Genomic DNA, 27,144 nt, shown 5'->3' on the forward strand with positions numbered 1-27,144 from the left:
GAAACTTTCCCAAGAGGTTGATTCCAATTTGGTGGAATAGCACTGTTGTAAGTGGAGAGGTATTAGATTCTCTGAAAGGAAATGGCACACACCTCCATTGATGGTATAATATAGTGGCTCACATAGTGCCTAACAGATTAGCAGAGACCTTGCCAGTGATACCTGCATCTGACTTATTCTAGAATCTTCACAAATCCCAGGTAGCCAGATATTGCAGTATTGTGGAAACCATTCAGAATCACTGGTTGCAGACAGGCTGGGATGACGAGCAATCATTCAGTCCTCCTCTGGTTGGTACCTCATTTTTGAAGACTTCTATGGTTTTCAGCAATGCTGGATCTTCCATCTTTTCAGCACCAATGTCATCCATATTGCTGTATATCATCACAGGATCCCCTGAAAGGCAGTCAATGTCCTTGTAAATGTGTCCATTTTTGTATATTGTTGTGACATCATTTGCATAAAGTCTCAGTGACAATCTTGCCAGTCAATCTGATGGATCTATAAAGCTAGTCAGCCAGTATAGAGAATAGTCATCCATTACAAGGGGGAATGGTTTGCAAAATAAATATGATCAGAACTTGTTTGTGGACCAAACAACTGCAAGGCACTCTTTCTGAGCTATGGAGTAGTTGTTTTTGGACTTGCACAGTATTCTGGAAGCATAAGCTATCATCTTTTAAGCACTTTCCTGAATTTGTACTGGAACCACACCTATCTCAAAACCATTAGCAGCCGTGTAAGGCTATGTCTCGGCATTCTCATCATATAGTGCTACAACTGGACGAAATGTTATGTTAGCACCTCCTGTAGTTGTAAGGTGACTTCAAATGTCTCCAAAAAATGACAATGTCACCCAGAAAGCAAAGACATGTCACCCATTTGTTGACCACTTAAGGTCTTGAAGCAGATTGTCCATCATATGTTCGAAGGTACCTGGAATGTTACATAGTCCAAACGGCATAACTTTGAACTCATAGAAGGCATCAGGGGTTATGAAGGCAATCTTTTCCCCACACAGCCTTTTCAGCCTCAATTTGCCAGAACCCAACTGCATGTCTATAGTTGAAAATATTTTGCTCCTTTTAGACTGCGTGTCATCAATGCACAGTAATGGATAGATATCTTTCATCTTGTTCAGTTGACACAGAAATGCCACGTGCTGCACTTCTTCATGAGGACCACCAGATGGAACCAAGGACTCTCTGACTGTTCAGTGATGTCATCTTGCAGCAACTTCTCCACTTCTTCCCAGATTATCCACCATTCAGCCAGTGAAATTCTGTATGAGTGCTGGGTAGTTGGTGTACGATCCCCATGTTAATACAGTCTTTTATCATCAGCCGCTTGGTCTGATTTTTCTTCATACTGGATCTAAAAGCATCCAAAAACTACACAAGTTGTCTGTTACTCCCTGAGGTCGTTCCTCAGTCAGGTCAGAGCATGTTGGCAGTTCAATAGTAGTTTCCTCCTCTGTGTTGCCTGAAGTAGCTGCGGTGGCCTGAAGTAACTGTGGAGGATGATTCTTCATCAATGACACTAAGTTGCCCTTACTGGACTTGTTCAGCTGTCCCTATGCAAATTCTTTTAGGGATGAATTGTAGCTGCTTGTGAGAATTAGTGAACCTAAGTTCTTCTTGTCCACATATAATGCTTATGATCATCACTGGTGTGTAGAATTCTTTTGTGAGCCTGAGTTGCTTTCTGAAGCTGACAAAACCTTTACAGTTTAACTATGTATCTTGGCTGATAACTGGAACTCATCTGGTTGCTGATGGTGAGATAACAATGTCTTCAACAACAAACAGCTGCACAGAGTAATCTTTGTTAGAAATAGCTTTATCAATCTGGAGCTCTGGTCTTTCACAGCTTATGTCTGCTTATGATACCTGCAAGAAGTCCCATGTAGAAGTAGTGTCATGATTACATTCAGTTGAAATGACAAATTCAAATGGCTGTGTTTTGTCATTGATAGTTACTCTTGCAGTACATGTTCCTGTCAGCTGGACATATTCTCAGTTAAGACCTTCAATATACACTGAAGAGCCAACAAAACTGGTACACCTGCTCCATGGTTATCTGTGTATGATCTGCACTCAAAATATATCTAATTCACAACTGTGGAACTTTAAACTTACATGAAACAAACTTTGGTCTATTTTCTGAAATTTTTCCAGAAGTTCACATGGTACATAATATGAGATACTGCTCTGTTTTGGTTTAAGCTCTTATCCACACGTTCATTAATTCAATGATACAGTTATTAACCTGTGATGAATGTTACAGTGAACTGAATAAACTCAGTTTTGCTAAATCTTTAAAATACTATCAGTAGTGAACATTTTTTCATTGCAAATTCCTGCTTGCAGTTATTTGAACTTCCATTATGAGATTTTATGCTTAATGCAACAAGGGCATTTACTTGGCCCCTAGTCTTAAGATCACCCAACTTTTAGAAATCCAACAATAAATTTGGAGGCTCTATGAACAGTGGGTTTCTAACTTTCAATTGATAATTCATGCAGATGCACACAGAGTCTCACAAGTTAAAAGTTTTCAAAGCAATCCTTTTGGGGGATCAACAAATTGGATTTCAACAATGTTTTCTGTCACACCACTGATCATGACATTGATAGATTTCCTGTCACCTTGGTAATTGTTATCCATGGATGATTTTTGTTGGTGATGGCCTTACCTCCATAGATGTTTGGCTCACTTAATTTTCCTGTATTGGGTAGCTAGGCAAGCGGGTGGTACTTCTACAGTGACAGGGTAAGGCTAATGCATGTCAGGGACTGAATTTGTCCAGAGTAATGCTGAGAGCTTTGGCCAACAGTTCAATGATAATCATCTACAGTTTACTGACATGACTGTTGTGACGCAGGACATCTTGCAGCATGATAGTCATTGAAAACTCATTTTCTTTCTCTGCAGTATCACACAATGTATCCACAGCATCCACAGTGAAAAAGACTGGTATGGTGTCCTCCATTCTCCACATTTCTGTTCTTCTGTTGGGTGTTTTACTTGGTGAAGGAGTTGATTGTACCTGAGTTGGTTGGATGCTAGGTTATCGTTTGATGGTGGTGGTGCAAGTCCAAGTTGGCCAAGTCCATTCTCCATGGCACATACAACTGGTGGCAGAGATTGTGCCAAAGGCTGATACAACTCTTCTTCAACATTCTCTATTATCACCTGATTTAAGGGGTTGATGTCCATGGCTGTTATCTCTTGTGTACTGGGTCCAAGAGTTCTGGCTTTTATAAAATGTGATATATCTTCTTGTATATTGTAACATGGCATGTGGGAGAAGCAAGATCATGGTGGTCTTCCACAACTGCCATAGGAGCCACATTTGGGAGTTGTCATATCTCTCTCTCTGTCTCTCTCTTTTTATTATTATTATTATAATTATTATTATTATATTATTATTATATGGCATTTGCATTTCTTTGATTCACTGTCACCACTTGATGCATTCTTCTGTCATTATGCCATATCTTACCAGAAGAAATTGGTATGTCTCACATGACTCCTTTCTTCAAATGTGAGACTCTGTTAGCTTCTGTCACATACAAGATGGCACTGATAGGTCAGTGCAGTGCTGCATCAGTCTCAGTAGAAAAGCAATTTTATAATAACTCGTAGTGTAAAAAATGTGTGATGAAGGGCATCCTGTGCATGAAGTGCAACTTCTGGTTACATGAGAGGTGTGTGAAAATAAACCTGAAGTTCGTAAATGACAACATTTGTTGGACATGTGGTGATTGCGTGCATGATGAACGTGAAGATCTTCTCAACATGATACACACAAAAAACACAAAAAACGAAATTATCAAGTTATTAAATAGTAGTACTGAAACCCTCAAGAAAGAAATAGCATTTCTGAAACAAGAAAACAAAAAACTCTTAAGTGAAAAACGTTTTTGGTCTAATGAAAACAGTAAAACAGTGGCGGAAAATAGCCACAAAAACAGTTGCACTGATATTGTTAAACATGATTTGCAAACCAAAAAAAGCATTATTTATGACAAAACAAATGTAATATTGAACTCAGAATATGTTGAAACTACAAATAAATTTACATGGACTCCAGTAAAGTCCAAAAACAGAACACGAAGCCATCAAGAAAGTGAAAAACAAAAACAAAGCACTAGAAACGGTGTGCCAGTTACATCGAATAAGTTTTCAGCACCAGACTCAGCCAGCAAAACAATGAATAGTGTAGGTGAAAGTAAACATAACGAAACTTCCAATAAAGGCCGAAACAGAAAAATTCTAATGCCTGGAAAAAGCCTTTCAGCTCCTCTTCGTAAAGCTATACACAATGAATATTCTCTATTTGCAAAAGTTCAACCTGAGCTACATTAAGTGCTGTAGTCGATAATTTATCAGAAGCAAACAATCTGAAAAAAGGCAATCACACTGTAATCATTGGCAGTGCCAATAATGTTTACAAAAACAAGAGCAAGTCAGCACTCGCAGTTTACAGGAAGTTATTGCCAAAACCGTACAACACAAATGTTACCCTAATAAACCTACCAGTGCGACATGACCTTCCTCAGTGGTTGTACGTTAATACAGGAATTGAGTACTATAATGTAGAACTGCAGAAACTATGTAAAAAAACTAAATCATGTGTACTTGCTAGACATAAGCAAACTGAAATGTGAAGAAAATACCAAGCGTGGACTTCACTTAAATAGAAATGGAAAGCTCAAGTTAGTGAGCCAAATAATGGAACTTTGTAAGGAGCTGCATCATACAATGGACTCAAATATTTTAGATTATAATCAACAAGTTTTTTTAGGCTCAGTTTCAAGCAACATGATATTACTGAACTAAACCCCTTGGATCAGAAAGAACCCTGTTCACATGCCAAAGAAACTGACTTGGAAGTGAGTGAATTGTCATTACAGTGCAGTGTTAAAGACTTGTGTAATAATTCAACTGATTCAGAATACCATGTCACAAAGTGTTGTAAAATATCACGGCCCTTAAGGATAATGCATTTAAATGTGCAGTATCTTAGGAATAAACTCAATTTGCTGCAAGTATTTGTGGATAAGAATTCACCACACCTGTTAGTAATTACAGAACATGGACTGAAAGACAATGAAATAGAGTATTACAAATTAGATGGTTGTATATTAAGAGATAGTTACTGCAGGCTACAACAGAAAGGGGGTGGGGTGGCAATATTTGTAAATGAACACCTTCCATTTAAGAAAATCTCATTTGTTGAAAAATACTGCAAAGAAGGAACAGCTGAAATGACTGATGTTGTGGTCCACATAAACACTCATTCAAACAGGCTAGCTAAACATAAAGCTATTGGTATGTACCACCCACCAAACAGAGATGTTCTGTACTATCTTGATTGACTTAACAGGGCAATTAGACAAACAGGACCCACTGACCTTAGCATAGTTGGAGACTTAAATATAGATTAAAACTTGTGTAGTATAACCTGTCTGAAAATGACAGCTATATTAAACTCATATAATCTCACAAATATAATGAACTTTGACATTAGAGTAACAGAGTCAAGCTCCAGTAAGATAGATTATATAATAGTCAACAAAAATGTAAAAGACAGTGTTAACTTTCAAAGTGTTGGATTTTCATTACTCATATCACTATTGTCTGGTGTTAGAATATTTAAGGTTTGCTGTACCAACAGCAACTAGGATAATTGAGAAGAAGCGGATCCTGAATAGCACCAAACATCAGCACCTTCAAAACTAAGTTAGCAGAGGAGAAATGGGACACTATTTAGCCAACTAAAGGGTCAGAAAACAAATGGGAAAAATTTTATAGAACAGTGGTGAAGCATTTTGACTGCTGCTGCCCTCTCAAAGAAATAATCAGGGTATGAACCAACTCTCGTCTTGAACGTAATACTAGGCTGAAACTCACACCTAGGCTAATTAAGTTAAGGCAGAATATATATGATCTTGACAGTTTATATATGGAAACAAAGCCATATATATTTAAGGAAAAGTACAATTAAGCCAAAAAACTTTTAAGACAGACCTTTTACACTTGAGGAGACAAATAAACAATGATGTAATAGAGCATTCAGCTAACATAGTTAAGGCATCCTGGAGACTAATCAATAAACATTGTAAAGCCACCAGCAGGGGAGAGAGTGAACCAGTTAGCATTAGACAAGAGGGCCATCTAGTGAAAGATCCAAATGAAGTATGTAAATTATTCAATAAGCATTTTATCTCTCCTTTTGACCAACCAGCCCATTATAGATCTACAGGCTGGGACACCAAATGATGTCATGGATAGTATAGAGCTCGTATTTATGGAGGTGAGTCAACAGGAAATATTTAACACAATACAAAAGCTAAAGAACAATCATTCATCTGGATGGGGTGGTATCTCAAGTGTGGTGTTAAAGATATGTGCTAATGAAATAACTACCCCTTACCTACCTTATTAACTGTAGTATTAATGAAAACATATACCAAAATGTTTTAAAAATAAGGGTAACTCAGCCAATCCATATGAAGGGAAGTAAAGAAGAAGTTTCAAATTATAGACCAATATCACTAATTCCTACCTTCAGTAAAATATTTGAAATAGTTGTCCTATCACAAGGCACAAAATTTTTCTCAAGACACAAAATGCTTACTGATTAGGAAAGACCTAAGCATGGCCACTGCTGTTACCAGTTTCTTCCATGAAGTATATAGCAATATAGAATGGGTATGCATACAGCCGGAATATTCCTTGACCTGAGCAAAGCTTGTGACTCAGGAAACTTGCAAGTTGTAAATTATGCCGATGACATCTCAGTTTTATTTCATGGTAAAGATTGTGAGGAACTGAAATTTTCAGCAAGTAATGTGATACTAGAATTATGTTCATATTTTCATGCACAAGGATTAAAGGTCAATGCAAATAAATCCCAGGTGTCAATATTTACAACTGACAGCTCACACCACTCATGTGTAAATGAGGTATGTGGCATAGTGGCAGAGGAGGCAAACGAGTGTAAATTTCTAGGAGTCCACCCGGACTCACACCTCCAGTGGACTAGCCATATTAATGCTGTATGTAAAATAGTCAGCAGTGAGCTGTATCTTCTTAGCCAACTGTCCAAAATAGTGACCACCCACTCACATAAAATTGTGTATTATGGGACAATCTATCCCCGTCTTAGCTACTGTATAGAAATATGAGGTTGTGGTGCAGGCATTCACCTTAACAGAGTGCTATTGCTAAAAAAAAGGGTTATGGGTTATACATGGATTAGGCTCTAAAGACTCTTGCCGTGATGTTTTCAGGCAACACAAGTGCTTCACCAAATACTCTTTGTATCTTTATAAATTAATTACTTTTTTTGTCTCACAGAAAACTGAAGTAACTAAATGTATGATACACTTGACAACAACACGAGGTCCAAAGAGAATTACTACTAACAAAAAACAAGGTTAAAATTGATGGACCAGAGCCCGTATAATAATGGACTGATATGGTATATAAACCGCCAGAGTACATTAAAAAATGTAATAAAAAGCAGTTCAAATCAAAACTAAAAGAATTCTTAATTGAAAAGTGTCTCTATTCACTCAATGAATTTTAAATGGTTAAGTTTAAAAGCTGTACAATAATGTATGAAAAATAATTTGCTGTATTAATATCTGTAAGATGTAATGTATTTTGACAAGCAATAATTTACTGTTTAATACTACCTGTAAGGCTAAGATCTAAATGTATTTTATGTTTGTAACTGTACTTGATGTTTGCAAAAGCCATCATATTGATGACTTGGTGCAAAAAAATCTAAATAAATAAACATTCAGATTAATGATGCTGCAAAGAGCCAAAACATTCTGTATATAAGACTGTGTCATTTTGTGATGACACTGGGCTGCATTCTTTTGTCATTCTTCAACTAAGCAGACTTGTTGTTGATTGTCATCAAATATTTATTCAATTCGGACTTGATTATGTGCCACCTATTGAGCTTCTCTTCATTGTTCTAGAACCATTGCTGGGCTGTTCCATCCAAGTAAAAGTATACATTTCCCCAACACATCATATCAGCCCACCTGTTGTATTTGGTGACTCATTCAAATCATTTCTGCCATTTCGTAACACCTTGACCAGCATCTCCAGGAAACACTGATGCATGCTCGATTTGCAGCTGACCTACTGCTGTTTTTTGTTTCCTGAACAATCAAACCTTATGGATGATGTACTGCTTGTATTCCAGCTTTTGTCCATGTGGGCAAAGGCTTTTACATTGCGAGATTGGAGCCACAGTGACACAAATGTCTAAAAGTACCTGACATCACCAACAAACAATGTCATTTCGAAACTACAATCAAGCATAGATCTCAAGAAAGGAATGTCAATGAAGAAGAACACTTAAAACTGAAAGCACGTTTATTACTAACACCAATGCACAACTAGAACAGAAATTACCTCCTAGACAGAAAATACAGCTATTTATACAAACGCAATGATAACCATTATGCTACACTGCATGCACCCGAGAATGTGGCAACATTAATAACAAGCTGCCAGAAGTTAATGAATGATTCACATGACAGAAATGGTGCAGAATGAAACAGTAAGCAGAAAATAAATGCTATAATATGATTGGCAGGACAGAGCATTGGGTGAATAAAAACAATAAAAAATATATAAAAACGAACACTGTTATAGAAAGAGAATCAGAGAGATAATGCAGAACAGTGGAGAAGAACAACTGTGGTGGTGAATGGAGAAGTAAGAGAGGAAGAAACTGTAGAGTTGATGTAAATCACATGCACTATGGTGGGACTAATAGAAATATATTCATAATTGTTGGATCTTATTGCCAAGAATTCATTCTCGTCCATGAAAAACACTAGTTAGTTTTGCAATACTGATTGTACACTACGAAGGATGTTAGTACCATCTTGAGGCAAAGTTACATACTACATTAAAATACAGTCATAGACATCTATTGATTATAGGGTAAAACACAAAATAGTCCAAAATACACTTATTTAATTTTTCATATACCATATATACATTGTCACTAACAATTAATTTCAGCAAACTATTTGTCAGCACGAAATATTAAATGAACTGTTTTTATCTCATTGTGTGTAGGTTTAATTCTGCTTGTGCCCACAATGGGTTCCATGAATGCTCACAACAGACCACAAAAGTCAAAGAAAAGCCATTTTATCTGAACTGCTGGGGCAGCTTGAGGCCAATGGGAAGGCCTTTCTGTCATAGACTGTTACAAGTGATGAAATATAGGTGTACCAATTTGAGCTGAAAACAATAAGACAGTCATTGGAGTAGCACCACCTGTAATAACCAAAAAACAAAAAAATCAAGGCAGCTCCCTCTGCTGCCAAAGTCACAATGACAGTCTTTTGGGGTGGTGGTGGTATCATTCTCATAGACGTGCTGCAAAATAGGGCTACTGATTAAGTCAAAGACGTATGTGAAGACTGTGAACAAACTCAAGAACCATTTCTGATGTACTTGGTCTGACAAGAATGAAAAAGAAATTGGCTAAAACATAACTATGAGTGTCTACATAAGAATCTCAGAAACCAGGAACACATTGTCAAACTGGGTGGGGAATCATTGCCTCATTCATCCTATAGTCCAGACCTGGCACCCTCAGATGTCCAACTGCTTTGGTCACTTAAGGATTTTCTATGTGGGGCACGCTTTGAAGGCGATGAGAGTGTAATTTTGCAGTAAAAAGCACAGGACAAGAGGTTTTACCAACAGGAAATACATACTCTAACACAATGCTGGCATAATGCCATGTAACGGTGATACAGAATATGTAGAATAATAGTAGATGTAAAAGAAATGTTGACTGATACTGTCACCAAATACTAACTCTTAAAAATAAATGTGTTCCATGAACCATGGACCTTGCCTTTGGTGGGGAGGCTTGCGTGCCTCAACGATACAAGTAGCTGTACCGTATGTGCAACCACAACAGAGGGGTATCTGTTGAGAGGCCAGACAAACATGTGGTTCCTGAAGAGGGGCAGCAGCCTTTTCAGTAGTTGCAGGGGCAACAGTCTGGATGATTGACTGATCTGGCCTTGTAACACTAACCAAAATGGCCTTGCTGTTCTGGTACTGCGAACAGCTGAAAGCAAGGGGAAACTACAGCCGTAATTTTTCCCGAGGGCATGCAGCTTTACTGTATGATTAAATGATGATGGCGTCCTCTTGGGTAAAATATTCCGGAGGTAAAATAGTCCCCCATTCGGATCTCCGGGCGGGGACTACTCAAGAGGACGTTGTTACCAGGAGAAAGAAAACTGGCGTTCTACGGATCGGAGCATGGAATGTCAGATCCCTTAATCGGGCAGGTAGGTTAGAAAATTTAAAAAGGGAAATGGATAGGTTAAAGTTAGATATAGTGGGAATTAGTGAAGTTCGGTGGCAGGAGGAACAAGACTTCTGGTCAGGTCAATACAGGGTTATAAATACAAAATCAAATAGGGGTAATGCAGGAGTAGGTTTAATAATGAATAAAAAAATAGGTGTAGGGGTAAGCTACTACAAACAGCATATTGAACGCATTATTGTGGCCAAGATAGTCACGAAGCCCACACCTACTGCAGTAGTACAAGTTTATATGCCAACTAGCTCTGCAGATGGTGAAGAAATTGATGAAATGTGTGATGAGATAAAAGAAATTATTCAGGTAGTGAAGGGAGACGAAAATTTAATAGTCATGGGTGACTGGAATTCATCAGTAGGAAAAGGGAGAGAAGGAAACATAGTAGGTGAATATGGATTGGGGCTAAGAAATGAAAGAGGAAGCCGTCTGGTAGAATTTTGCGCAGAGCATAACTTAATCATAGCTGACACTTGGTTCAAGAATCATGAAAGAAGCTTGTATGCATGGAAGAACCCTGGAGATACTAAAAGGTATCAGATAGATTATATAATGGTAAGACAGAGATTTAGGAACCAGGTTTTAAATTGTAAGACATTTCCAGGGGCAGATGTGGACTCTGATCACAATCTATTGGTTATGAACTGTAGATTAAAACTGAAGAAACTGCAAAAAGGTGGGAATTTAAGGAGATGGGATCTGGATAAACTGAAAGAACCAGAGATTGTACAGAGTTTCAGGGAGAACATAAGGGAACAATTGACAGGAATGGGGGAAAGAAATACAGTAGAAGAAGAATGGGTAGCTTTGAGGGATGAAATAATGAAGGCAGCAGAGGATCAAATATGTAAAAAGACGAGGGCTAGTAGAAACCCTTGGGTAACAGAAGAAATATTGCATTTAATTGATGAAAGGAGAAAATATAAAAATGCACTAAATGAAGCAGGCAAAAAGGATTACAAACGTCTTAAAAATGAGATCGACAGGAAGTGCAAAGCGGCTAAGCAGGTATGGCTACAGGACAAGTGTAAGGATGTAGACGCTTATCTCACTAGGGGTAAGATAGATACTGGCTACAGGAAAATTAAAGAGACCTTTGGAGAAAGGAGAACCACTTGTATGAATATCAAGGGCTCAGATGAAAACCCAGTTCTAAGCAAAGAAGGGAAAGCAGAAAGGTGGAAGGAGTATATAGAGGGTCTATACAAGGGCGATGTACTTGAGGACAATATTATGGAAATGAAAGAGGATGTAGATGAAGATGAAATGGGAGATATGATATTGCGTGAAGAGTTTGACAGAGCACTGAAAAACCTGAGTCGAAACAAGGCCCCTGGAGTAGACAACATTCCATAAGAACTACTGACAACCTTGGTAGAGCCAGTACTGACAAAACTCTACCATCTGGTGAGCAAGATTTATGAGACAGGCGAAATACCCTCAGACTTCAAGAAGAATATAGTAATCCCAATCCCAAAGAAAGCAGGTGTTGACAGATGTGAAAATTACCAAACTATCAGTTTAATAAGTCACAGCTGCAAAATAATAACGCGAATTATTTACAGATGAATGGAAAAACTGATAGAAGCTGACTACGGGGAAGATCAGTTTGGATTCCGTAGAAATGTTGGAACACGTGGGGCAATACTGACCCTATGACTTATCTTAGAAGAAAGATTAAGGAAAGGCAAACCTACATTTCTAGCATTTGTATACTTAGAGAAAGATTTGACAATGTAGATTGGAATACTCTCTTTCAAATTCAGAAGGTGGCAGGGGAAAAATACAGAGAGCGAAAGGCTATTTACAATTTGTACAGAAACCAGATGGCAGTTATAAGAGTCGAGGGGTATGAAAGGGAAGCAGTGGTTGGGAAGGGAGTGAGACAGGCTTGTGCCTATCCTCAATGTTGTTCAATCTGTATATTGAGCAAGCAATAAAGGAAAAAGAAAAGTTCGGAGTAGGTATTAAAATCCATGGAGAAGAAATAAAAACTTTGAGGTTCGCCGATGACACTGTAATTCTGTCAGAGACAGCAGAGGACCTGGAAGAGCAGTTGAATGGAATGGACAGTGTCTTGAAAGGACGGTATAAGATGAACATCAACAAAAGCAAAACGAGGATAATGGAATGTAGTTGAATTAAGTCGGGTGATGCTGAGGGAATTAGATTAGGAAATGAGACACTTAAAGTAGTAAAGGAGTTTTGCTATTTGGGGAGCAAAATAACTGATGATGGTCGAAGTAGAGAGGATATAAAATGTAGACTGGCAATGGCAAGGAAAGCGTTTCTGATGAAGAAAAATTTGTTAACATCGAGTATAGATTTAAATGTCAGGAAGTCGTTTCTGAAAGTATTTGTATGGAGTGTAGCCATGTATGGAAGTGAAATGTGGACGATAAATAGCTTAGACAAGAAGGGAATAGAAGCTTTCGAAATGTGGTGCTACAGAAGAATGCTGAAGATTAGATGGGTTGATCACATAACTAATGAGGAGGTATTGAATAGAATTGGGGAGAAGAGGAGCTTGTGGCACAACTTGACTAGAAGAAGGGATCGGTTGGTAGGACATGTTCTGAGACATCGAGGGATCACCAATTTAGTATTGGAGGGCAGCGTGGAGGGTAAAAATCGTAGAGGGAGACCAAGAGATGAATACACTAAGCAGATTCAGAAGGATGTAGGCTGCAGTAGGTACTGGGAGATGAAGAAGCTTGCACAGGATAAAGTAGCATGGAGAGCTGCATCAAACCAGTCTCAGGACTGAAGACCACAACAACAATAGAGAAAAATTGTGGGGTATTACTTATTGACAATGAAAGCTCTACTGAACAGTGAGCACACTTTACTAAATGCAAGGCAGAGAGATAACTATTGTGTTTAGTCAACATGAACCATGACGTATTTTATGTTACACCCCATCTGTTACACACACCTGACAAACACTAGAATAGTGGAGGCATTGCATGAAATTTAAAAGAAATCTGAAAAGGGTCAGAGGCAATCAGCTGTGGGTAATATGTAAGTGTGATTTTAGATGCATGAATATTAAATCAGATAGTGAAATTTGTGCCTTTTTGTCAGTAGGCTGTACTCAGGCCTACTGGCCAATGAAGAACACAAATGACGCATCATTTGGTAACTCTCCTGCCCTGGTCCCTCAGACATTAGATGCCTTTTCTTGATATTTTACTAATTTTATTCATATAAACTTGTAATAATCCCCCTTCACAGCATTCATGCTTTTCGTTGGTGGACCTGGGTTCAATTACTGGTAACAGCAACACTTAAACAATGGATTTTGATGAAAGTACTTTCACTAGGCTGTGAGTCACATGAGATTTATTATATAACTATAAGCATTACAATATAAAAATATTATTATGTGTACCAGGTGGATGACAATTAATAATGAAAACTGAGAAATGTGAAATTATACAAGGTTTGTTCAAAAAATTCCGGAACTTTGTCCACAAACTTTTCTACACTTACCTTTTGCTTATTGTGCAAGATCTCCTTTGAAATACTCTCCTCCACTATTGAAGCACCACTCCCAGTGCTATTTCCACTTCTGGAAGCAGTCTTGGTATGCCTCTTGCTGGATTGCACGCAGCATGATTTGCAAATTTTCTTTTATCTGGTCTATCATTGGGAATATTTATCCTTTCAATGTAGTTATCAACTTGGAAGTAAAAAAAGTCCACAGGAGCCAGGCCTGGAGAGTACGGAGGACAAGGCAGTACAATGATTTCATTTTTTGCGTAAAAGCATGCGCCAACAGGGATAAATGTGCAGGTGCGTTATAATGACACAAGGGCCATGAATTATCTCACCATATTTCAGGCTGTTTCCTTCTAAGATTTTCTCGCAGGTGTCACAACATATCCCAGTGGTACCATCAATTAACAGTTTGTCCCTGTGGCATGAATTCATCATGAACTAATCCTTCAAAGTCAAAGGAAACTATCAGCATGGCTTTCACATTTGAGCTGACTTGACAAGCTTTTCTTGGTCTTGTGGTCTTGGAGAACCTTTCCCAATCCATTGTGAAGATTGAAATTTGGTCTCAACGTCATAACTGTAGACCCACATCTCATCTTCAATGATGATTCTCTTAAGGAACATCTCGTTTTTACTTGCATGATCCAAAAGCTCTTCAGAGATTGTGAGGTGATGGTCATTCTGGTCTTGACTCACAAGCCTTGGGAAGAACTTGGCAGCAACATGATTCTTTCCAAGATGCTGTGTCAGGATTTCATTACATGATCCAACTGAAATGTTATGTTCTTCTGAAGTCACTCGGACAGTCAGTCTTTGGTTGACATGCATAATTCCATTGATGTTCCTGACATGAGCATCATCAGTAGTTGTTGAAGGGCATCCTGAATGAGGGTCATCTTTAACTTCCATCTGGCCATTTTTAAACCATGTGAACCATTCGTAACACCAAGTACAGCTTAAGCACACATCATCATAGGCTTCCTGTATCATTTGGTGTGCCTCTGTAAAGGTTTTCTTGAGTTTCATGCAAAATTTAATGCAGGCACAGTGCTCCTCTAACTCTGCCATCTCAAAATTCATAAACTGTGTGAAAATGTTCAACTCAGTATAGCACTGAACAATAACTGACAGACACACAACAATGAATCTTCCAGCAGTTACACATTAAACACCAGAAATGTGCAGGGATGTCAACCGCATTTCACTCCAACACACCATTGGCATGAATTTATGGATGTTGCAGAATTTTTTGAACAGACCTTGTACAATAGCAGAGACAAAAATCTTCCAGTAAGCGTGGGTATGCAAACATCTTAACAAATACAATATCTTCAAAATAAGCCACTTTGGTTTCCAAAACAGCATCTCAATTGAACAGACTATTTTTTCATTTGTTAATGAAGCTCTTGGACCCTTAGACAATAAATTGTCTGCAGTCGGAATCTTTTGCGACCTCTCCAAGGCCTTTAACTATGTGAACCATCAGATTTTTAGAAAAGGCAGAACTTTATGGTTTAACAAGAAAAATGGGGATGTGGCTCAAATTGTATCTGAATGATAGATAGCAAAAGGTAGTCCTGAACACTGCAGAAAAGACACCAGGCTCGTCTGACTAGGGCACCATGACTTGCAGAGTACCACAAGGTTCTATGCTGTGTTGTTTGCTATTCCTTATATTTATAAATGATCTGCCAGTGTATACACACTTGAAGATACACTTTCATATAGTTGCAGGTGACACAAAATATTTTGATTGAGAAACTAAGTAATAGCACCATAGGAGGGGTGGTGACCACAAGTTGGAGAAGACTTGGACCAGTTCACTGCAAATGATCTGAAATTTAATGTCAACAAGAAACAACTTTAACAGTCTCACAGAACACATGAAGTGAAGGAAGAAATAAAAATGAAATGTAATGGTTACGAGCTAATGAGAGTGCAATCTTTCAAACTCGTCAAACTACACACTGACAACAGGCTAAACTGGTCTGTACATACTCTTGATAAAAGACTGAGCTCAGCAGCTGCACTATAGCTTCAGTTTGTGGTAAGGATGCAGAAAAATCTGCTCACTTGAGCTATTTTACACACAATCACCTTTCGGATAATATTCTGGGGCAACGAAATGCTTGCAAAAAAATATTCACTATAAAAAAATCAAGTGATAAAAATCACATATAGCCCACCCAAGAAGTTAATGCAGAAACTTATTCAAACAGCTGAAATCTAAAACATTCTTGTGACTCAGCATCTCTGCTATATGGTTAGTAGCAGCTATCCTTTTCATTATATTGTTACATTGTTGCTCTTATGGTATTTGATACCAAGAATTTAAGATTGTACAAAATAAATGAACTATGTTGCTACCATAATACTGGGTAGTTATAATTAAACTGATGGTGCAATGCAGGGTGTATACTTCACAGGACAGTGAAACATCATAGGTATGTTCATTAATCACTGTACTCATGGAGTATGCCGAAAAAATAATAGTTCCACTTTCTGCCACCAGATGAATATACGATGCTGTTAACAGTCAGATAGTGAAAAGTTTCCTGTTTTGACTTCATTATGTTGTTTATCACTTGGTGATGCATGCTGATTTCTTTTGTGAAGTTACTCTGGTGTAAAGGCATAAGAAGGTTGAAGTTTTCTGCATGAAAACTGCTGTAAGCAATCAGAATGTGGTGTGAGTACAGGAAAAGGGGTGGAATTATCAACACAGGATACTGGTGGTTCTTGCATGTTTATTAGGATATGGTCACAAGTTACAACGTTTATTCAATATGGTCTTCAAGTCAGTAACATGCTGCACCTGTAATGCATCATGGTTGACAGTTGCTCACAGCTTATCGGGTGTAATCTGAGTGTTATGTTGTTATATGCTATCCTTCAAATCAGGAAGAGTCTGGGAAATTTCCTGACAGATATGATTTTTCAAATATTCCTACAACCAAAAGTCACATGGATTTTGGTTAAGGGATCTGGAAGGCCACACATCTTGGAACTGACTATAGATGACGGGGTTATTACTGAAGGTTTCTTGAAGCAAATCTTTTGCCTAGCAAGTGTCATGTGGTGTCACCCTACCCTGCATGAAACTAGTGGTGTGGACACAGTTGCATTCTTGCAAAGTTGGAATTACATGTTGCAAAAGGAGATCCTTGTAACAAGCAGATGTCACTGTGCACTTAACAGGACTGCAAGGTGTCATCTCCTTAAAGAACAATGGAACAAGGGTAATGGAGCTTGTGAAATCATACCACAGAGTCAATAAGCTGAGTGCAATGGATGTTTCTGCACAACACATGGTGGAGTAGAACCCCATATGTGACAGTTCTGTGCATTCACGGCAATATGCAGAGTAAAAGTGCCTCAACCATCCAATGAATGCTCCCCAGCCACATGTCATCCATCTCCATGGATGCCTAAAAACAAATGGCAAAGTCACAGCACTGTAACCTACCTTGGGACTTCATTTGGTGACATTCTGAATCTTGTAGGGATACCAATGTAAAATACGCTGCAAAATCTTTTGAATTATTGACCATGGGAGAGACATTTCCTATGACACAGATTGAGTACTGGCTGCAGAATTTGAGGTGTGTGCTGCATGGTTAGCTATAGCCATAGAAACTTCATCACCAACTGCCAATGGAATTGGCCACTTCCCTCTTTCTGCTACAGCAGCTAATTCACCTGTGTCTTCAAATTTATTGAGCATACTCTTTAGCCCATTTATTAACAAGGCGTTTCTTCACAGCTATTTCTGCCAGCAACATTCCTGCAATGCAGTGCTGCTGTTGCCACTGCTGCCTTTCTGATAAAACAACTATACCACCAGTGTTTGGTCTTTCTTCTCAACACCCATTGTGTTTTGTATGGAAAACTTCAACCTTCTTAACCCTTTACAATTACAGTCACTCACAAAAGAAATCAATGCATGTTACCAAGCAATAAAGATTACACTAACAACAAGACAGGAAAGATTTCACATTCAGACTATTAATAATGCCACCTAGCGATTAATGAACATAACTATGGTGTTTCAGCATCCTGCAATGTATGCGCTTTACACTGCAGCACTTGGAGCACAATCAGTTTCTGTCAGTTTAATTCTAACCATACAGTATTAAAAATAAGTAGATTTGCACAAAAAGATAAAAAGTCCCAGTTTAGTATAGAATGGAGTTCACTGCTCTGTCACTAAAGCGTGTAATACTCTTCCATCCAATATCAAATCCACTATTGTCGACCTGAACGTGTTTACAAAATATCTGAAACAGTACCTTCTTGAACACATTTCTGTTCTAATATGAATTTTATAATAATGTGTAATCATATAGTGTATTGTAAAATGTCTGATATGAATTTCACTGTTAACACCTATTTACCTTATTTATAACGCAAACTATTTTTTGAACAAAGGACAGCATGTACAGATTATAGTAAACTGCAATTTATTATCTCATGGATCTATGGAATAAAAAGTAAATAAATAAATAGACATTTTCATATGAGATTTGAATATAAATAAATGATTAAAAAATGATAATGAGTATTTGGTTCTTACATCTTCAGGAACCTCATTCGTATCCACCTCTTCATCATGTTCTCTGAAACAGAATAATTGTTTATGCCATTTTTATTATTTCTGTTACATTACATTTCTTGCAAAATACTGATAATGTTACATGTTAATACCATTAAACTGGACATAATGGAATTAAAATGCTGGGTGATCAAAAAGTAACAAAAATATGGCAAATCAATTATTTGTGAATTATTGCCAGTAATTCTGTGTGATTTTCAGATAAATTAACAGCAAAGTACACATACCTCAATTTATAATAACAAGGTCAAAGTTAGTTTTTTAGAAATAGATGCTGCTTCAGTTGCACAAGCACCCTGAGATGTGAGCTGTAGATAATTACATCATGTAGTGCAGTGTGCAAATAATGTAACATCCAGATAGAGGGGAGTTTTTTGCAAGAAAAAGTAAGAAGGGGGAAGAGAATTGTGTGTAATTCAGAGGACAATCTATAATCAGGAAGTGAAACTCCACTATCACCAGTATTTTAAAATCCCCCAGTCTAAATACTGACTCCTTTAACTGAGCTGACAGTGTTAACTGCCTCTTGGTTTGGCTTTCATAAAGGATCCTCCACAGAGAATGCAAAACATGACCTCACAAATGAAGTCTTAACAGAGCTGTAGGTATGTTCCATCATTTTTCCAAAAAATTTAAAAGTGTGGATCACAAAATTCTACTTGGCAAACTGAAGTGCTATGACATTAATGCAACCCTTCTTGCATGAATGGAATTTTACTTGCATAACAGAAAGCATAGACATGTTGTGTGTCTCAGAAACGGGGAATATAGCTTGTGGATTGGGACAAGGTTCACTATTGGGCCTACTGTTGTTTCTAACCTGCATGAAGTGTCTTCCACTGATTTTAAAGGGCAGTTCAAAAACTGTACATCAGCTGATGACACAGTCATACTACTGCAGAACCCAAACTTAGGGCCTTAGCAGACACAGCTCAGTTGATAGCTGAAGAAGCTGGTTCACAGTTAACTGTCTGATTTTAATCACATAAAGCCTCATATTATGCAATTTCAAATCAGAAATAATGAAAAACTTATTAGAAGAAGTAAATATTAATGGTGGTACACTAAAGTAAACACTCTGTGTCAAATTCCTTGAGGTCCAGATGCATTACATGTTAAATTTGAGTCAACACATAGATAAACCAATCAAGAAACTCTGTTTATCATGCAATATCCTTAGAAGCATCTCTCGTTGCACTGACCTAAGACAAGAGTATTGGCTTACTTGGCATATTTTCACTTCCTGTTGTCCAATGGAATTGAGGCAATGAATTTAAAGCAAATAAAGCTTTTATTTAGATGATATGAACTGTAAAATTACTGTGTAAAATAGATAAACATCTACATATATACTCTGCAAACCAGTGTGAAGTGCATGACAGAGGGAACATCCCATTATACCATTTGATAGGGGTTCTTCTCATTCTATTCACAAATGGAGCACAGAAACAATGATTCTTTAATAGCCTCTGTGCATGCTGTCATTAATTTAATATTGTCCTCACAATCCCTATGGGAGTGATACTTAGGGGGTTGTACTATATTCCTTGAGTCATCATTTAAAACTGACCCCTGAAACTTTGTAAGGAGGTTTCCTCAGGATAGTTTGTGACCATAATATGATGTGTCCTCTCTATGAAAAGTCCTCAGTTCAGTCACAAAATTTGCTTGATATCCCATATGATTATACTTCTGATAATAAACATAGCTGTGGTATTGAGTCACATGCTTTTTTGAAATCAAGAAATATTCTTTTCAGAAATTGAGAAATACTGCACCTACCTAACCATTTTGATCTAAAGCTTTCAATAAGCCTTGTGAGAAAAGTGTGAGATGAGTCTCACATAACAGATTTTTTCAGAATTCACACTGGGTAGCATGGAGAAGTTCATTTTGTTCAAGCCATTTCATTATGTTCGAGCTTAGAATATGTTCTAAGATTATATAACAAATTAATTTCAAGGATGTCAGACAACAGTGTTGTGGATCACTTCCTAATGGGTCTGAACTGCGCTTTCTTGCAATTGATTGGGCACAATTTTTTATTCAAAGGTTCTATGATAGATTATACACTCCTGGAAATGGAAAAAAGAACACATTGACACCAGTGTGTTAGACCCACCGTACTTGCTCCGGACACTGCGAGAGGGCTGTACAAGCAATGATCACACGCACGGCACAGCGGACACACCAGGAACCGCGGTGTTGGCCGTCGAATGGCGCTAGCTGCGCAGCATTTGTGCACCGCCGCCGTCAGTGTCAGTAAGTTTGCCGTGGCATACGGAGCTCCATCGCAGTCTTTAACACTGGTAGCATGCCGCGACAGCGTGGACGTGAACCGTATGTGCAGTTGACGGACTTTGAGCGAGGGCGTATAGTGGGCATGCGGGAGGCCGGGTGGACGTACCGCCGAATTGCTCAACACGTGGGGCGTGAGGTCTCCACAGTACATTGATGTTGTCGCCAGTGGTCGGCGGAAGGTGCACATGCCCGTCGACCTGGGACCGGACCGCAGCGACGCACGGATGCACGCCAAGACCGTAGGTTCCTACGCAGTGCCGTAGGGGACCGCACCGCCACTTCCCAGCAAATTAGGGACACTGTTGCTCCTGGGGCATCGGCGAGGACCATTCGCAACCGTCTCCATGAAGCTGGGCTACGGTCCCACACACCGTTAGGCCATCTTCCGCTCATGCCCCAACATCGTGCAGCCCGCCTCCAGTGGTGTCGCGACAGGCGTGAATGGAGGGACGAATGGAGACGTGTCGTCTTCAGCGATGAGAGTCGCTTCTGCCCTGGTGCCAATGATGGTCGTATGCGTGTTTGGCGCCGTGCAGGTGAGCGCCACAATCAGGACTGCATACGACTGAGGCACACAGGGCCAACACCCGGCATCATGGTGTGGGGAGCAATCTCCTACACTGGCCGTACACCACTGGTGATCGTCGAGGGGACACTGAATAGTGCACGGTACATCCAAACCGTCATCGAACCCATCGTTCTACCATTCCTAGACCGGCAAGGGAACTTGCTGTTCCAACAGGACAATGCACGTCCGCATGTATCCCGTGCCACCCAATGTGCTCTAGAAGGTGTACGTCAACTACCCTGGCCAGCAAGATCTCCGGATCTGTCCCCCATTCAGCATGTTTGGGACTGGATGAAGCATCGTCTCACGCGGTCTGCACGTCCAGCACGAACGCTGGTCCAACTGAGGCGCCAGGTGGAAATGGCATGGCAAGCCGTTCCACAGGACTACATCCAGCATCTCTACGATCGTCTCCACGGGAGAATAGCAGCCTGCATTGCTGCGAAAGGTGGATATACACTGTACTAGTGCCGACATTGTGCATGCTCTGTTCCCTGTGTCTATGTGCCTGTGGTTCTGTCAGTGTGATCATGTGATGTATCTGACCCCAGGAATGTGTCAATAAAGTTTCTCCTTCCTGGGACAATGAATTCACGGTGTTCTTATTTCAATTTCCAGGAGTGTAGTTAGAAAAGGGGCTTAATCAGCGATAAATTCAGTATGGAATCTGATAGGGACTCCATCAAGCCCTGGAGCTTTGTTCAATTTTCCCGATTTCAGCTGTTTCTCAACACAATTGACTCTAACACTTACTTCACTCATCTTTTCAGTGATACGAGTATTAAATTAGGGCAGTTCATCTGGGATTTCCTTTGTGAAGGAACATTTGAAAAATGGAGTTAAGCATTTCAGCTTTTTCTCTCCTACTGTCAATTTCAGTTCCTATAACATCTGCAAGTGACTGGATGCTAACTTATTTGCCACTAATAGCTTTTACATATAACCAGAATTTATTTGGGTTTTGTGGAAGACTATTTGACAATATTCTGCAATGGCAGTCTTCAAAACCTTCAAGTACTGCTCTCTTGACAGCCAAATGTGTTTCATTCAGCATCACTCTATTTATAAGCCTAGGCTTTGTTTTACACAGTTGTCTGTTTCATTAGAACTTTCTTTACAGTGGCTGTATATCATTGAGCGTCCTTCCATTATGAACTGTTCTACTGCATACATATCTGTCCAGTGCATGGTCAGGTATTCTTTTAAACTTAAGCCACAGTTCCTCTAAATGGTCCCATCCTGTGCTAATGATTTCAAGTTGCTCACTGAGATATGACTCTACTGCTTTTTTACTCTAGGTTACTGAACAAGTATATCTTTCTACTTGTTTTAGTTGTCCCTTGTACTTCGGTAATCATTGCCACCACAGACTCTTGACTGTCAATGATACCAGTTTTGACGAGGATATCCTCAAAGATGTCAGGGCTATTCCACGTAGGAAAAATATATCTAAAAACAAAGATGATGTGACTTACCAAATGAAAGTGCTGGCAGGTCGACAGACACACAAAGAAACACAAACATACACACAAAATTCAAGCTTTCGCAACAAACTGTTGCCTCATCAAGAAAGAGGGAAGGAGAGGGAAAGACGAAAAGATGTGGGTTTTAAGGGAGAGGGTAAGGAGTCATTCCAATCCCGGGAGCGGAAAGACTTACCTTAGGGGGGGAAAAAGGAAAAAAGGACGGGTATACACTCGCGCACACACACACACATATCCATCCACACATATACAGACACAAGCAGACGTCTGCTTGTGTCTGTATAAGTGTGGATGGATATGTGTGTGTGTGCGCGAGTGTATACCAATCCTTTTTTCCTTTTTTCCCCCCTAAGGTAAGTCTTTCCGCTCCCGGGATTGGAATGACTCCTTACCCTCTCCCTTAAAACCCACATCCTTTCGTCTTTCCCTCTCCTTCCCTCTTTCCTGATGAGGCAACAGTTTGTTGCGAAAGCTTGAATTTTTTGTGTATGTTTGTGTGTCTGTCGACCTGCCAGCACTTTCATTTGGTAAGTCACATCATCTTTGTTTTTATATATATATATAAAAAATACCAAACAAAAGTGCTGGCAGGTCAATAGACACACAAACAAACACAAACATGTGTGTATGTTTTTTTTTGTGTGTGTGTGTGTGTGTGTGTGTGTGTGTGTGTGTGTGTGTGTGTGTGTGTGTGTGTGTCTATCGACCTGCCAGCACTTTCGTTTGGTAAGTCACATCATCTTTGTTTTTAGATATATTTTTCCCACATGGAATGTTTCCCTCTATTATATATATAAACAAAGATGCTGTAACTTACCAAATGAAAAAGCACTGGTATGTTGATAGACACAATAAAAAAACACACACACAAATTTCAAGCTTTCGCAACCCAAAGTTGCTTCATCAGGAAAGAGGGAAGGAGAGGGAGAGACGAAAGGATGTGGGTTTTAAGGGAGAAGGTAAGGAGTCATTCCAATCCCAGGAGCAGAAAGACTTACCTTAGGGGAAAAAAAGGACAGGTATACACTCACGCACACACACACCTATCCATCCGCACATATACAGACACAGGCAATTTCCAATTGGTAATGTTGATTTATGAAATGCAACAAGCTCAGCACCATTGCCTTACATTGCTGAGGCTGAGAGCATGAGAACTAATAATGCTATTGTGCTGATTGTGAGGCTGTCTACAGTGATACCTAACAATTTACTGATTTTGAGTATCTGCACTCATGCCTGCTCAAGACTCTTACTCATGTGCAGAGCTATTGCAGCATGATGAGGAGTGAGGTAAATGTGGATGTGCCATGTGGTTGCAACAATGTGGGAGAAATGCCAGTTGTGAAATAGGGGAGAGTCAGATTAAAACTGGGTGCCTAGGACTTGACCTTTGTCTTCCATGGGCAAGTGCTCTACTGACTGAGCTCTCCAAGCACAACTCATGACCCATTCTCACAGTTTCACTTCCATCAGTACAGCATTTCCTATCTTCCAAACTTCACCGAAGTTCTCTTATATACCTTACCAGACTAGCACTCTTGGAAGAAAAGATAATGCAGAAATGTGGCTTAGCCACAGCTTGGGGGATTGTTTCCAGAACGAATTTTCACTCTGCAGCAAAGTGTGTGCTGAGTGTTTCCCCCAGGGTTGATTTCTTCATTACTCAAGTCCCTACACAGCTCCCAAACTTATTCTCTTTGAAGATGGAGGAATTACAGCAGTTGCTGCTCACAGGCCTGCACTCGCCATTTGCTCACTGAGCACAATTCCTAGGAAGCCACAGTCTACAGTGTCTGCTGAACTGATGCCTGTTAATATAAATATCAGCATGGTCAGAACTTCTATTAACTGTGTCATTGCTGCATAACCAATAGTTGATCTTGAACATACTCTTACAGAAATGTTTCCTTTGTATATATATATTACTTAAACATAACAGTGAAAATAGAAAATTATATCCAAGAAAGAAAAAAATATGCATTGCATACGGAGGATATTAAGCATCATCTCAAAAACTTGAATCAAATTGAGCTAAGGTATACTATAATATAGTTAAAGAAATAAAATAAATAAAAAGGTCCTGACAAAAGCAAATCACAGCATATTACTTCAGTTGTTTATGTGATTTGTGTAAAATGATGACGTCTTTGGCTCTCTTTTGAAAGCAAATGGAATGCACTAGTGTGGCATTATGACCAAAGACCATTGCCAAAGGTGAAACCATCTGACTATTTCACAGTTACTGATGAAAGAGCTGATTATATGCAATGATAGTAGGCATCATAAATAAAGCAGAGCATAAAATCACAACCCATTTTTGTATTCTGTGTTTATTGTAATTTCTGCAGCTTATACAGAAAATAAGAAGAAGATGACAAATGTATCTGTGAAACAATCTTTGAGAACATGTGCCCCCACATGTTAGAGGATGACATCAAAATTTTTTGAGATGTCATTCACAAGTAAAGACAAAAGCTGCTATCCACAGTGCCACAAAATGGAAGTCATCTGGACCAGACACAATTTGCCACAGAATTTAAACAGCACCATTGGGACATTTTTGGATCTGCAGTACTATAAATGGTGAATGAAATCTGGAGATGTAATGTGGAGCACTGAATGCATCACCATCAAACTCATAGATCACTTCACTGTGCCCATATCAAAGAGACAACAGCAACAAAACAAAAACAATGTGTTTGTTACACTAATGAACAGCAATTTTAAGACCATGACAACTATATTTTGTTGATGGAAAAACATTTCAAAAACAATCTTAGGGGCCTTCCAGTACTGTACTGTGACTTGGAGAGGTGTAAGATTCTACCACTTTTAAACTTCAAGACTTAATGCTACATGTCCTCCTCTTCTTAAAGAGGACATGTAGCATCTTAGAATTTGAGAAAATATTAAACCAGATTAGGCATTCTTACTTACTATAGCAAAGTTTGAGATGGGGTAGGGAACCAATTCCCTATTTAGTCAAGCAAATCACCAATAATACTTAACCATGTCTGCTGCTAAATGGAGATATAAGCAACTACTCAGTATTAGCTAATCTATGTGGCCTGGATATTCACTGTGAATAGTGTTAGATGCCACTGCCTTGAAACCCTTGTTAGTTAACATTATGCTGAAATACTGGCTGATTATTTAAATCCAAGAAACTCCTGTATAGCAAATGCTATTAATGTGTAACAGTTTCCAATGGACATGATCTGGTGACAGTTAGATGAGTTACCCAGAAAGCTGTGGTCATCACAGGTGCTAATTTAAGTAAGATAAGAGCTGTGTTGTAGCAGACTGGAAATGTTATTGTTGTCATGTCCCACATTGACTGATGTGAGAAAATCTCTTGTCTTATGTTTTCAAGCTCTATCAGACATAATGAATGTACACAACAGGACAGTTATACCTATGAAATGAGTGCCACACTAATAATAACATTTTAAAAGTGAATTGAACAGTAGCAATGTATCTGCATCACAAATTGACAGTTACAGATTTCACAATCCCTAAATACAGAAGTGTAAAGGAAGGGATTCATTTTGAGAAGCTTCAAATCCATTGAAAAAAAGCAATTCAACAACATAGATTATTGTATGTATAGTGACATGCATAAATGAAGAACTGTTGCTCCACTTTCAACAATTATTATACATTCACTGAATATGAACACTACAAAATAAGAAAGTGTTGATATATATACAGATTGGCACCACATTGTAGATTGTGTTTAAGCTCTAAGAGCAAGGAAAAAAGTTCAAAAATGACTTCCTGAATTTTGTATATAACTGAATAAAGGTAGTTCTGTTGTGCACAAATTTAAAATCCTCGAGCCGCTAAAAATACTCAGAATTACATAAGTACCTGTCATGTTATTAATATTATACTGTGTAATAAAATGGTTAAATAGGTAATGTATGACAGGGAGTCCCTGGAAGCAATCATGAACAGGTTTAGATGTGTTGTCTGAATCTGCCAAAATAAGTAATTATTTAGGCTATGTATTTCATAAGAAGCTATTGAAAATTCAATAAAGTCTATGTTTTTGGCTCTGGTGATTAAAATCTGTTATTAACCTGCTAAGAGTATTCACTATGACACATCTTTTCACGATCAAGATACAAGCAGAGTTATATGATACTGAATGGTGTGCCATTAACACAATATGATGACGTAAACTTGAAAGACATATAATCTCTTTTAATAGAGGTATTTCACAGACATCTTGTAACTGTTTCCACTCAAGATCCACAAGCATGAAAATATTCCCATATGGCAC

At 38.7% G+C, this 27,144-nt stretch overlaps 1 protein-coding gene across 2 annotated transcripts in view; it reads right to left on the reverse strand.

Moving 5' to 3' along the window:
- LOC126479379 (calpain-A-like) overlaps positions 1-27,144 on the reverse strand; it is a 236,800-nt gene that overhangs the window by 68,749 nt on the left and 140,907 nt on the right. For both annotated transcript variants that reach the window (XM_050103781.1, XM_050103780.1), the window contains exon 11: positions 18,465-18,507. In XM_050103781.1, the coding sequence (XP_049959738.1) occupies positions 18,465-18,507 (43 nt within the window). The remainder of the gene's footprint in view (positions 1-18,464; positions 18,508-27,144) is intronic.

This window comes from Schistocerca serialis, chromosome 1 (assembly GCF_023864345.2).
Source record: "Schistocerca serialis cubense isolate TAMUIC-IGC-003099 chromosome 1, iqSchSeri2.2, whole genome shotgun sequence".
Taxonomy (NCBI): domain Eukaryota; kingdom Metazoa; phylum Arthropoda; class Insecta; order Orthoptera; family Acrididae; genus Schistocerca; species Schistocerca serialis.